Source organism: Poeciliopsis prolifica, unplaced genomic scaffold (genome assembly GCF_027474105.1).
Source record: "Poeciliopsis prolifica strain line A6 unplaced genomic scaffold, Auburn_PproV2 SCAFFOLD010, whole genome shotgun sequence".
In the NCBI taxonomy this organism is placed as follows: Eukaryota; Metazoa; Chordata; class Actinopteri; order Cyprinodontiformes; family Poeciliidae; genus Poeciliopsis; species Poeciliopsis prolifica.
Genome location: NW_026562385.1, coordinates 4,124,700 through 4,138,414, shown reverse-complemented (window position 1 = coordinate 4,138,414; position 13,715 = coordinate 4,124,700). Strand labels below are relative to the sequence as shown.

At 38.9% G+C, this 13,715-nt stretch overlaps 1 protein-coding gene across 3 annotated transcripts in view; it reads right to left on the bottom strand.

Moving 5' to 3' along the window:
• Positions 1-13,715, bottom strand: part of cep112 (centrosomal protein 112) — a 105,245-nt gene that overhangs the window by 63,832 nt on the left and 27,698 nt on the right. For all 3 annotated transcript variants that reach the window (XM_055035640.1, XM_055035642.1, XM_055035641.1), the window contains 7 exons: positions 13,380-13,498; positions 12,178-12,321; positions 7,554-7,708; positions 6,738-6,867; positions 6,565-6,657; positions 6,377-6,436; positions 5,188-5,267 (listed from right to left, as the gene is read on the bottom strand). In XM_055035640.1, the coding sequence (XP_054891615.1) occupies positions 5,188-5,267; positions 6,377-6,436; positions 6,565-6,657; positions 6,738-6,867; positions 7,554-7,708; positions 12,178-12,321; positions 13,380-13,498 (781 nt within the window). The remainder of the gene's footprint in view (positions 1-5,187; positions 5,268-6,376; positions 6,437-6,564; positions 6,658-6,737; positions 6,868-7,553; positions 7,709-12,177; positions 12,322-13,379; positions 13,499-13,715) is intronic.

The window sequence follows — 13,715 nt, the reverse complement described above, 5'->3', positions numbered from 1 at the left end:
AATGCAGGTCAAAAATAGCACATGTTGAAATCTGGGGGAGTTGCAGAGGGAGAAGGGGCTTAACTCAAACACTGGTGGATGTGACAGATGACATTTCAATTCATCTTTGGAAAGCGTCTCTTTAGGATCCGGCGCTCTGCCACAGAGACTGAAAATGAAACCAGTGTTTTACATTGTGAATGTTACCCAAAAAGGAGGAGGAATAAGAGGAATCTTGAGTACTTTGATGCTGAATTCCTGCATCTTTCAACAAGTCAAATTCAAGCACTTTTCATCCATTTTTTAGGTCACTATTTTGAAGATTTTGATTGCTAGAATCACATTATCATACAGTCACTTTATGTTAAACATTCAACTGCAAACTTAAATTCTCACAGTATACTGATTCACTGGACATGGAGTGATGCGAGTTAAGCATTTGTCTGTCATTTTTGATAATTATATCTTGAATCTCATAAAAAAGCAAAATTATGTTTTACCACTGAAGCAAAAAACAAAACAAAACGATACAATATGATACAATCACAGACACATAATGTATTGTTGGGGCTGTTATCGCTCATCTGGCAAAGATACTTTTAGTGTTGTATGAAACAGAATATTGCAGGGACAAAAGCAGCAGCAGTAACTCATCATATTCCTCCCTCCGCTCTCCCTCATCTGTCATTACAATGCTTCAGCCACTCTCTGTGACCTTCAGCAGCTTGGCCACTGCCATCTCTACCAGGATAAATCCATTGTTGGCATGCAAAAGGGGAATTTCTGGCTCTTTTTATATTGCAGATGTCAGAAGACATAGCATGCATTTATATTAAAGTGTATTTAATTATATATATACAGAACAAGTAGAAATAGTCTATGTATTTAAATATCATTGACACATATTTGAACAGACATGCTCATTTTGATTATGTTTATGTTTAAATTGAATTCAGGTTTTTATTGGAAACACAGATCCCAAAAAATAGTACCAAGGGGACAGAAACCTATACTAAAATGTTTCCTTTTTTCTGTATTAAACCTTACATAATTGCCTTTTGTGGCCATTTTTAGAAATATATATCATTAGCTGTTAGGAGCTGAACAAGATAAATAAGAGTAGAAATATAAATGTCTTTCCTTTCCTGTCTTTTTTCCATAATTATGTGGAAAACATCACATGCAATCCTTTGTGCACTGAGTAGGATAAGCAGGAGACCTTTTAATTTTTGGTTGGATGTAATTAAATAGACAAAGATCTACTTTAAGGGAGCAACAGCAAGATTTCCATTCCCAGAAAAAAAAAAAAACAACTTTTAGAAGAAAGACTGAAATGTAAAATGCATTAAATTTAAGCTACCAGTTCTGTTACCATAAACAGGTCTATAGATCACTGATAATTGTTATTTATTAATCAAAAACATTGCTGATGAAGGAGACATTTCTCACTGTAAAGCCCAGTGAAGGAACTCAGAAATTTCCTTTTTCAGTTTTCTGCTATTGAACTGATGTTTAACCCATCCCCAAAATCTCTTTTCATGCAGTTGCCAAGGGAAAAACTATTGAGCTCTGGATAACCTTTTTATTATTCAGGATCCATACCTCCACCTCCACCTGCACATGAACATTAACTGGGGTTGCTTAGATACTTCTGATCGCTGGCTGGACCAGAGCTTTGCTCGATTCTTCTTGGCATGCTGAGAACAATGAGTCCTCTTCAAAGAGAAACACCCACACAATCACAGGTGCATGATAAGTTTGCAAGTGGAAAATAAAATAATTTTATATTATATATTTTTTAAGGGTCACACTTGGCAGACACAGTTTTGGATGAGGCCAGCCTGGTGCCAAGTGACAGAAAGAAAAACCTGAAACATGAAAACAATGGAGAATTTGAAGAAGAATGGAACTAAAATGAATACAGCTGTTTTTCCCTATTTTTATCAGGCTTTCCGGAGTTGTGAAAACTGGGGTTTTGTTGCTGCAAAAAGTGGCAAGACGCTCCCCCTCTTTATAGACGACCTTCCCTCTCTCTGTGGTGCACCTCTCCATCTCTATGCTAATGCCCTGTAATGATCTAAGGCGCACCGAGGTGAAGGAAGTGGAGAGAAACTTCTTTGTTGTTGTTGTTGCCATAGTAACAAAGACTTGGCATAAATCTGATGCAGCAGTGCCTATTTGCACTGCAAGACAAGGTGCCGTTATCGTCATAATAATGACATGTATACTTATAAAAAAAACTGTGAACTGGTTGTGTTTATGAATTCAACAGCAGCATGGATGCGAGAGAAAACACATGCCACACAGTACCTGGCAGACAGAAAGCATCTTGAGCGGCTCAATTTAATTTTATCATCCATCCTTATACTCACACACACACCCGCACTAACATGCTCTCACACACACCTGCGTGCAGTCTTGCTTTGACTTTGAAGTTCCTCTGGATCGCCTTTAAAGGCCTTGAGTGTTGCCAGGGCAGCAGGCAGGTAGAGGACATCAGACTGCTCGGTGTGTGGGTGAGCGTGTGTGTGTGCGTGTCTCTGTGGAGGCCGAGTACTTAATTAGCAAAGAGCCCGGCGGGCCGGTTGCCGTTTCTCAGTGTTTAGCTCTAAACGAGAAAATGACTGGCTCGTTACTGATGCTAACAACGGGAGTAATTTATGCACCAACTGATCTGTCTGCTGTATTAAAGCCTTTTATTTTCCTACTTGCCGCGTCGGCTTGACAGCGACAGGCAAACAACAGGCAGGCACGGCCAATGATGTCCTCTTGTTTTGTTCCCACTAAATACAACAGTGCTAAAACGTCATTCGTTAAATAGAACAAATGACGGAAACTCACAGAAACAGTGAAATTAGGTATGCCTTAAACCAACAGGTAATTTAATCACAAACAGTAATTAAGTACTTAATTTATTAAGACATCGCAACTAAAACCTTCCTACGGTGGATGACGGTACGGAGCAGCACAGGCTGCACCGTGGGTTGAGCTGTTGTTGTGTTCAATTGTGCAGAACATATTGTGAGTTTGGCAGGGGAACTGTAATCTGCTGCTGACAGAGGTACATGGTTCTGAAGGGGTGAGGAGGATGTTCTGATTGGCTCGGAAGTTTAGTCTTTAGGCAAAGGGTTCAATCAGTGGGTGGTAGGGAAAGTATTTACACCCCTTTGAACTTCATTGACTGTAGCCCAGTTGTTAAGTTGAAATGCATTTTTTATGAATGGAGCCCCTTTGAATTTGATATCCCTCAAAAGTGTAAGCTAACAGATTCCTTTGAACAAATAATTCAATATTAGTGTAAATCCTGCTCTTCTGAGAAGGTTTGTTAGAGAACATTAATGAGTAAACAGCTAAGGGTATATTGCAAAGAATTGGCAAATATTTCATGAGCAATACTAAAGGAAGGGTTTAGGTAAAGGTAATTCCCTTTACATAGCACATTTTCAGGAATTAAAAGAAAATACATACAAATTAAATAACCAAGGTCATTGTATTTAAACTGCTTATTGTTGAATAAAACTCAAAAGGCCTTGAATTAACTAAAAGGAAAAAGGAAAATTTTATAATGGTATAGCGTTGTGTATATTAACAAGCCTTGCTGCTCTGATATCGACTCTGTCATACACGCCAATGGCATTTTTAAGAATAATGGCACTTCAGCGAAGATATGACACACAGTACAAAAACAAAACAGCATCCAAATCTCAGATATTTTCTTTGAGGTAGTCGCAAGAGCTCGGTTTTAAATGTGGTGGTTTAGCGGTCAGTAAAGGTTTCACAAGATTAAAAAAAAAAAAGATAAGAAAGAAGAGACAGATTTGAGACAGGATACATTCTGGTAGCTAGTCCAACACTGGGACGTGCAGAACAAACAACCATACACGCACGCACGCATGCACATGCATGAGGGGCGTAGCTCGTTAACAGGTTACAAGAGGAAGCTGAATTTGACTCTCTTTATATTTCTACAACTTAAAAAATAAGAAGCTATAAATAAAACAACTCTATCATTATAACCATAAACAAGTTTGCCTTGTATTTTTTTCCCAAATGACAGCAATACATCTACGATTACTAGCTGGGTTTAATACAATCACTCACAAGTAAAGGTCTGATGTGAAACACTTTCAAAGCCCTCAGATGTGGCAGTTCAACTCTGTTATATAAAAAGATCAAAGGATTGGCTTGTTAAAGCCATACTCCACCTTAAATCAAAATTCATACCCACTGTTCTCATGATCAAAGACTCAAGTGAAGAGATATAAACAACTCTCTAATAAAGGCAGAATTCAGAAAGTTAAGGCTAAAATGTGTGATGTAACTGAAATAAATAGCATACTTTATGGACTTTATGTACGTTTCAGAACCTATCACCAAAGTTAACATGCTTTGGTGATGTTGGGTTATGATACGAATGGTTAAATATTGCATTGGACACACCCATAAACACATTCACACATGCATATTAACCAACTATTTCTCTGACTGCTTTCATTTCTTTCAGTCATTTGATTAATGGTGTTAAAAAATTTGGCTAACTCATAAAAAGTCTTGTGAAACTTTTTTTGTTTTTAAGCATATTTGAATGCTGCAAATGCATCCCTAAAAAGTACAGTTATTTTATAATTCAAAACATTTTAACTCATGCACATTCTCCACACACAGAGTAATATATTTCTAATGTTGATTGGTTTTAATTTATTTCACTGATTTTGTTTGGTTAAAGAGTGTTGTCCCCATGCATTTGAAAAAAAAATTAGGCGGAAGGAAAATGTGTGGTAGAACAAGACACACGATCAGGTCAAAGGCCAGGATCACAGTGACGTGGGTTTTATTAACACCAAAGCAGACTGACTGCCTCTGTACCACACTGCAATGATGGATAATTGGTCCAAATGGAAGCCCTACAAAGTATTGGTACAAGTTATGCTTCTGTGTTATACATCACTTTTTTTTGGGGTCATAGTACAATTTAAAATTTCTGAGAAAGTGAATTTAGGGTTTTAATTAACTGCAAGTCAGAATCATCTAAATGAACCAAAAACAAACAAAAACAAAATCTGAAATTAATCTTTTTCTTCTGGCAACATTCTTATTTATTAAGATGGACCTAAATTTTGCTCAAGTTTAGCACTGACTATGTCACTTCCAAACTTTTTTTTTTTTTTTTAAATATAAGCAACAGATAACGCTTCTTTTCTGCTGTACCTTAGTGCATCTTCTAGTTTGGCTATCTTCCTCTTGGCCTCAATTTTCTCCCTCTCAGCCTCACTGTGAACTGCCAACACCTGAAAGACAGAGAGAAAAAGTGGGACAGCAATAGAGGTTCAAGCGAGTGCAAAAGCAAGACACCATCAAACATCACCCAGGAAATCCTCTGCTGCCTATGTGACCCTCTACATACGCTCTCGTCTCTTCTCCCTATCACCCCATCAAAAGTACCGTCTGGCTGCTCACAGCGTCTCACACTTTGGATCTCTGGCAGCCATATGGGCTGTTCTAATAGCCAGATACTGAATCATGGCAGCCCACACAACACTCCAAAGAAGCTTAAATAAGAATCTTTACAGAAGAAACCAAAAAAAGTAAAATAAACTATTCTGTAACACTTTCCAAGTCGGAGTCCTGAAACCTGGGACAAGTTAAAGGAAAGGCAGAAGACATGCGGTCTGATTAAAGGAAAAGAATACGAAGCTGACATCAAAAACTAAACTTCTGAGAGGCCTAATTAAATATCTCCCTGACCCTGAATAAAGAGTACAAAGGCCTGCTAAGTTTTTGCAGGTGTATCAGTCAAAGGGCCCCACGTCTGCTGGTCTGCCACCAATACAAACTTTTCAGAAATGGCACTTTGAAGATGACCCAGGTGCAGCACAGACTATAACCAAGAAGTCTGGCCTCCACCGGTCTGGTCCAGCTCAGAGTAATTAACAATGATCCACGGACTCTGTGCTTTATGGCTGCACTCTGACATTGAAGTGGGCTTCAAAAATAGAAAGCACGGGCAATTAGGTATAGGTCTGGGCACACTTAAGGGACAGTTTATCCCTCAGAAAATGCTGCATGTCGTCTTTTGCAATGCAATCTTTAAGACTTTGCTTCCAATTCCGAACAATTTTATACTATACTTCGAACACTACTTGTAAATAGAACCTCTATGCATCTTCCTGTTTATCACAAAGCGGAGCGCATTTCTCCAGCTGAAGAATTCAACAAACCCTCCATGTTTATAATTGTGACTGTTGAAGAGGAATTATAGCTGATCCCTCTTTAAAAACACTTACTGACTATTGTATTAGCTCAAACACCAAATATATATAAAACCTCTTGCCTGTGATCAGTTTTCAAGCATTATTTTCATATGACGACAGTAAAGCAGTGAAGAAGATGGCCCAACCTTTTTTTCACAGCAAGTCTGCAGCTCATCTTTCTCTTGCTGGAACTTCATCTCTTGATCCTGAAGGGAAGCCAAGTTTTAAATAACATGGTGCAACAGATAATCCAACATTAATGCTACACAGAGAAAAGAAAAACTGTGATGTGTTTAAGTTGATATTAAGCCCCCAATACCCTTGTTAAGCTTACTCTGACTTGTTGTTGTCTTCTATACTCGCTTTCCTGAAGCTGCTGCTTGAACTGAGCCACAGTCTTTTCCAAGTTCTCTATCACCTCTGATGCCTGCAAGACATGTTCTTTTTTTATGACAATGATCTGTGAGCCCTACATTTATAGAGAGGACATGCTGTGATAATATAAACCTTGGCAGCAGACAGAGCATGTTCCTGATGTAGGTGGCTCATGTCTGTCTCGTGTTTGGCCAGGAGATTCATCACTTTCTCCTCGTGTTGCTCGCTCTGTTGTTCCTTCTCCTTCTGAAGCATCATCATCCTGCACACATTCAAAAGCTTGGTTAAAACAACCTTGGCGAGTTATTTTCTAAAACATCAATCTGCTCCTTTTCAAAGAGTGAAACTAAACAGTGAGATGAGTCATTAACAACACACTGGATTGCATTCTCCCTGAGAAAATTTGAATATGACTCAAGAAGACTTTCAAATAGAATATTTTATTAATACTGTTATAGAAAACCCCATTAAAGCCATTAGTACTGCTGCCACAGTACCATGAGTCTATCCATACTACCGTACTTTATTTCAGTGCAATTTTTACATGTTAGAAAAACACAAAGTTGTGCATAACTGTGAAGTGAAAGGAAAATGATACCAGACATAGACATACAGCCAGAGCAACAATGTAAAGGTCATGTGTTAGAATGTCCTAGTCCAAGTAAAAGCCAAAATCCAAAGTCTGAAAAATCTAAAAACTGTTGCACAAGTGTTTCCCAGCCATTCCGATCGAGCTTGAGAAACGCTGAAAAGAAGAACGTGCAAATGTTTCAGTCTCTAGATTCTAGATGTTTAAAACCTAAAAAAGGTGCTTCTACAGATCATGGTTATTTGCATTCACAAGTATTTACTCTAAGGGGCTGACAACAGATGAGATTTTCAACAATTTTACACATCTTAAAAATCCCAATAAAATGCACTGAATTTTGGCATAATGTTGCAAATTACCGCTTGTTTGTCTCTTGCAATTCGGCACCAAGGGACGCGACGTGGATCTCCAGTCGGGCCTTCTCCTGTGTCACCTTCCTGCGCAAGTCATTGGCCTTCTCCAAATCCACCGACTGTTGCTTCACACGCAGCTCCATCTCATGCATTATTTTTTCCTGGCCCACAAACATGTCAAGTCAAATAACACATCAGCCAACAAGGGGGGCAGCATGAGATAATGTCAACAAAGATGATCAGTACGCTCCCCAAATCAGACACAGAAACCCGAACTCCTCCATTCCAAAGAAGGAATATTCCTCTTCTGAGAACCGTTAAAAAGTGATTCATATCAAAAATTAAATTACTCATTTTTACATAAGGGTTTTTTTCCAGTCTTGATTAGGATTTGAATAAAGTCAGTGTGACATAGCTGTTTTCAATAAAAAGAACTACTGTCCTTCAGCTTGCACGTGTGTCTCTACATGCAGGTATGTAAAAGCATGGAATGCAGCGTGAGCCTGGTTGATAAAAGCGATGATGGGCTGCGGATAAGAGATGGAGAGTGCGAGCTGATCTACATGCTGACAGGGGCCGGCGATGACAGGAGGAGGGGCCGCCAGTGCCCCTCGTAGGTTGGTGATAGAGATTCTTTTCTTTGTGTCAATGCGGACGGGTGTTAAAAAGAGGAACAAGGGGCCTGTGTTGTGCTTTGGCCGCGTGCTGACACTTAGCTCCCTGGCAGTAGATAAGAGGGAGGCGCGTCTGCACACCGAGGCTTGACTGGGCGCACCTGGACACACTCGGCGAGTGCAAATTAAGTCCAGTAATTAAGTGTTTGAGAAGGAGAATTACTTGGTGTGAAGTGCAGGCTATGTAAGCTGCTTCAATCGCTCCCGCTGCCTTTCACAGATTTAGTGATACAGTCTTTGAAGTTTCAGCAGAAAAAGCCATTTATAGTGATGGACATACCCTCACAATTTTTTGTATCAGAACTGAGGCCAACAACTGGAAGGCAGCCTGCATCAACAGCCATCTCCAGAGGTTTATCAGGCTGTGTGCATGAATGCATAATGTGGATCAAACTCCAGTGTCCGAGTAGGAGAAACAAACCAGAGGACTACAGAGCATTGAAGAATAACAGCAGGTGTGAAACTACTGCTTAGAGTCGAATTCTGTTGGAGGAATTAGCTGTAATACACTTTCAGAATGAATTCTGCTTAAAGGAAGAGGCACAGAACTCCTGCAGTGAATCGAGCAAAGAGAAAAGTTCTGCTTTACATGGTCAGAGTCGACCAGCACAACACGCTTGCAAAGTTTTAATCAGCTTATTATATTAGGTGTTGGATTCATAAATGTAAAACCTTTTCATATTTTACAATTTACAGCCACAATTTACAACTTCAGTTCGTTTTATGGCCTTTTACTTGTAAAGTATAAGAAAAGAAAGTAGGACAAAACATCTGAAAAGAGTGGCATGTCTCTGTATTTAGGTCCCCTCAGAATACTTTGTTTATAGACCCATGTGTCGCTCCAGTTACAGGCTCAAGTTTTTCGGAATATGTCTCAACTTGCTTTGTACATCTAGAAACTTTTATCTTTTCTTCTCAAGGTCACTCGGATTAGACAGAACGTATCTGTAAACAATTCTTTTGACGTCTTACCATATATGCCACATATTCTAATTTAGATTTAGGTCTGGGCTTTGACTGGGTCATTCTGAAACCTGAATATGCTTTTGTGTAAGTCACTCCACAATAGATCTGGATGGATGTTTGATATGTTTTGTCCTATTAAAAGGTGAAGCTCTGTCCAAGTTTCCCTGTAGTACTCCTCTCAGTGTGAGCAAGACATCACTGTGTTGCACTATGGGAATGCTGTATTCCCATAGTGTTTGTTTTCTGCCTCTTAATTAATTTTGGTCGCATTTGAATGGAGCTTCTTCTTTTACGTTTGCCGTTTCCCATATATGAACAACTTTGCTACCAGCAGTTCACAAGGTTTTCCACTTAGTGCATAAGCAATAGCTGTCCTGTCATCAGATTCTCCCACCTGAGCAGCGAGTTTCTGCAGCTCTTCCAGAGTCTTGTCAGCTTCTCTGCTCACTTCTCTGAATATTTTGAAGACATTAAGGTCTAAATATTTAATGATTTATGTTGGATAAAATTCCAATCCAGTGCATGCTCTTTAAAAGAGAATAACTCATTAAAAAGAAATTCCCCATTATGTCCTCTTTATGATGTCAGGTAAAAGCAATTAAAAATTAATTTATTTCTTTGAAGCATATTTTACAAAGCCAGATCATGTGATTAGGGAAAAAAAATAAGTTGTGTCAGATCTGTATTAAGATTATCAGCTAAATGACAATCAACTAGGAGTAAGTTTAAATGTTTTTGCTAGAATATTCTTCAAGTCATTTACGAGAATTAATCAGAGAAGAAACGAGGATGGTTACTCAGGAGCCACGGCTCAGGAGAGAGAATCGGTTGACAGATTATCTTGCACCGTGTAAATCTGACCTTGTTGGAGGTGGAGCAAGAATAAAGCCAATATTAAAAGAAAGTCATAAAAAGTTCCGTTTGCAATTAGCCGCAAGTTAAGTAGGTTTCACGGCAAGCATGTGAAGGATGATGTTTTAACTTCAACCCCCCAGAAAAACAGATCTGTTTGTCCTACATGCAAAATGTTATTTGTGAGGGGAAACAAACAGAGCACATCACCCTGCATACCCCTCAAGAATAATGTGCAAAAATATCGGTCTCTAAATGTGCTGAACACAGTATTTCTTCCAGTTGGCACAAAGTATTGCTTCGTTGAAGCCGCAATAGAAATGTAGCTTTTTATGACCAGTAGTAAAACATGTTGAAAACCATGCATCATTTTCCTTCCACTTCACCATATTTCCTGATGGTCTGCGACTTTAAATCCACACCGAAGGCTTGTGGTTACAATGTGACAAAATATGAAAAACTCCAGTGAGTAAGAATAATCCTGCAAGGCATTGTGTTTAGAAAACTGTTCATCTCAAGAGTTGGATTGATAGACTGTTTTGGTCATCATTTGTCATTACTTCTGAGAATCACAGCGGGTTTGAAGTTTCATCCACAAAACTGTTTCCTCTCAGAGGCATCTAAATGGCCACCAGACGCCTAATTGTCCCGGACGCTAAAGTCTGCCCCTAGGAGGGGCTGCAGCAAGTCAAAGTCCACTTTAATAATGCCACCCTCACTATGTCTGAAGATCAAGCCAACCACATGGCAGGAAGGCAACTAATTTTCAGTGACAAAGAGCTCTTTTTATTCTCTTGGATCTTGTCTGTCCTTAATTATTAAAAAAAGTGCCTTACCATGGGCTCCATCAAGTGTTTGATGCCTCTGAAATGTCAGCCTGTTGATAGATTAAGGCCAGAAGCGATGCATGTGCGTGGCTGATATGTAAAGAAATCCCAGAATGCTGATAACATTAAACCTATATAACATGTAAAAGCGCTACAAAATACTTTTTAACAGCAACTCAATTAACTGTCTTCCTGTGTTGATGAGCCCTGCTAATAAAATGTGCACAATCCCATTTGACACCACAGTCTTTTTTATAACATCAAAGACCCAGCAGCTTTGGAAGGTGTGTGTGAATGTGAGTGTGCCCATCTTTGAGGACGATCTTAGCACTGAGTAAGATTTAATATGGACTAAGATCAAAGACATTTAAAGAGATGACAGACATGCAATATTGCAGTCACTCCCACCCAGATGTTAAAGGATGTCTCCTTTCATTCAAGGCTTGGAATGGAGAAGCTGGATGTTTTATTATTAGATTTGTGACTGATGTATACATGTAGAGCTAAACAAAGCCTGGGATTTAACCACCAATACTAAATCCTCCTCCTGTTCCTGTAGAAGTTGGGGTATTTAGTCTGAGAACAACTGTAGCTTTAAAAAACCTACACTCATAATTATGGATTATTGTAGTCAACTTCATGATCTATGCAGTACTAAGCCAAAATAGAGAAAATACATACCTCAGCAATAGTTATTTTATTCAAGTACCTCTTTTGGAGGTTTTCTATATAATTTTAAGTGCAGTATAACAAAAAATACAACTAAAAGAAAGAGATATTTTTTTATAAGAAAATAACAAATTATTTTCTTCTGCTCCAGAAGAGCAGGAGAGATGAGCTATAGTAATTCACCTTATCTACTGGTTAAATTTAATGGAACATTGCTGATGTAAGTCGCCTAAGGCCATTTGAATGTGATCAAGAATGCCAGAAAACACATTGCATGCATGCTCTGTGGTGAAATTCCTATGCCACTTATTGACCTGCTATTTGTATATTGCAGCCTTCAAATTCCTGCAGGCTGATTAACAAATAAACCGACAAAGCTGCCCTGCAGTGAGAAGCTGCTTTAGAAAACTTTGCCCCCTTTATAAATGAAGTCATCATTTTATATGTACTCATATAAATTGTCTCTATGTGATACTTTTTTATGGTCTGAAACAGTAAAATGTGACCAAAGAGGCAAAATTAGAACTCATCTTCAACAGGACACGAAAGCCTCAATGCACAGTATATAGTTCTTACATTTAAAACCTTATAATATTCTATCGCTTCATTAAACTACTTCCACATGACTTTTATAATACGTACAGTGGCCTGAGAACGAGTGTTGTGCTCAGACTCCATCTTAGCCAGCCTACGGTTGGTGTCGTCCAGCAGCTCCTGGATGTTTTCGGTGTGTTTCCTCTGCATTTCAAACTTCTCCTGCTCCATCTCTGCTATAGTTGCATGTAACTGAAAAGGCAGAGGAAAGCTACAGATTAGACACTGATCTACTTTATTGGCACTGAGTTTAGATCAGTTGTCCCTGTAGACATAACTTATCCTGGAGAGACAATAAGGAACCGTTTGTTCCCACTATGGAGAGACTGCAAAGTATCTATGAAAGTTCCCTGACACTGGCAGCGTTTTTCCTCCGACAGTAATGAACACATGCATCTTCTTCTGCTGGTGAAGGAGATGCTGCTCTTCACCAGCAGAATTAATCTGAATGAAGATGGAGCCAGACACAATCCTGGCAGGCTTGGAAAGACTTGAAATGTAAACAATGGCTGAAGTTCCAGAAAAAACTTACATCCTAAACATGAAGGTAGAACTATAATGGAATGGTTCAGATCAAAGCACATTCATGTGCTACGGTGGTCCAGCCAAATTAAAGTAAACCCGATGTAAAATCTGTGGCAGGACTTGAACATTGTTCAAGCGTACGTGTCAGTATGAAGGACAGTTTGACAGTTATATTATGAATAAGAATGGGAAAAAAACAACAACAGAAATGTGCAAAACTGGTAGTTATAATCCAAAAGGATGGCAGCTGCAATTGCATTGAAAGTACGGACTCAAAGGAACACATTAAAAACCTCTAACACTGTGAACCACTTTTCTCCTACTTCACAAATATTTGTGTGGTTCTATCACATACAATCCCTTTAGATTACAAAATGTGAAAAGCTTCAGGGTATATAAAATTTTTTTTTAAATGCTTCAGATAAAAAGGTTAAGGTGTAAGCAATTTGTATAATACTGCTGCAATATCACCAAAAAGTCTGATTTTTAATCATTCTTAACATTGTGCATATTTAGAAGTAACTCAGAAGAAATTAGTGAATCAATACTCTTACTGGACCTCTAAGCCTTCACTGAAAGCCCAAAGGAAGATAATCAGAAGAAAGAAATGAATCTGTTTTCTCAACCGGTACAGCCTGGCTCCTTGCAGAGAGGTCTCCCGCTAACCCGTAGTTTCCCTCTGGCTTGAGGTGGCTTATGCAGCGCAGGACTGCAGAGTATCCCACCTTTTTCTCCCACTCATTTTTTACAGAGTCAGCACTCTGATCGGCAAGCTTCTTCAGCTCCGCTATCTGCTTCTCTTTGCTCTCGCTGATGATCTGGGATTCACGCAGAACGCTTTGAACTGTGGGAGAGTTTGGACACAAACAGGGGCAGAGGTTGGGGGAAGAGAAATCAAGGATGTAAACAGAAATCTACCTGAAGGCATTGATTGTGTCAGTACATGAAATTAAATCAAATGCTTTTAGTTAACAGAAAACACAAAGGAAACAAAAGTAAGAAATGATTGCTAAACTCTTGGTGAAAAAAGGCAAAAATGATTTGCTTAGACTCCACAGACT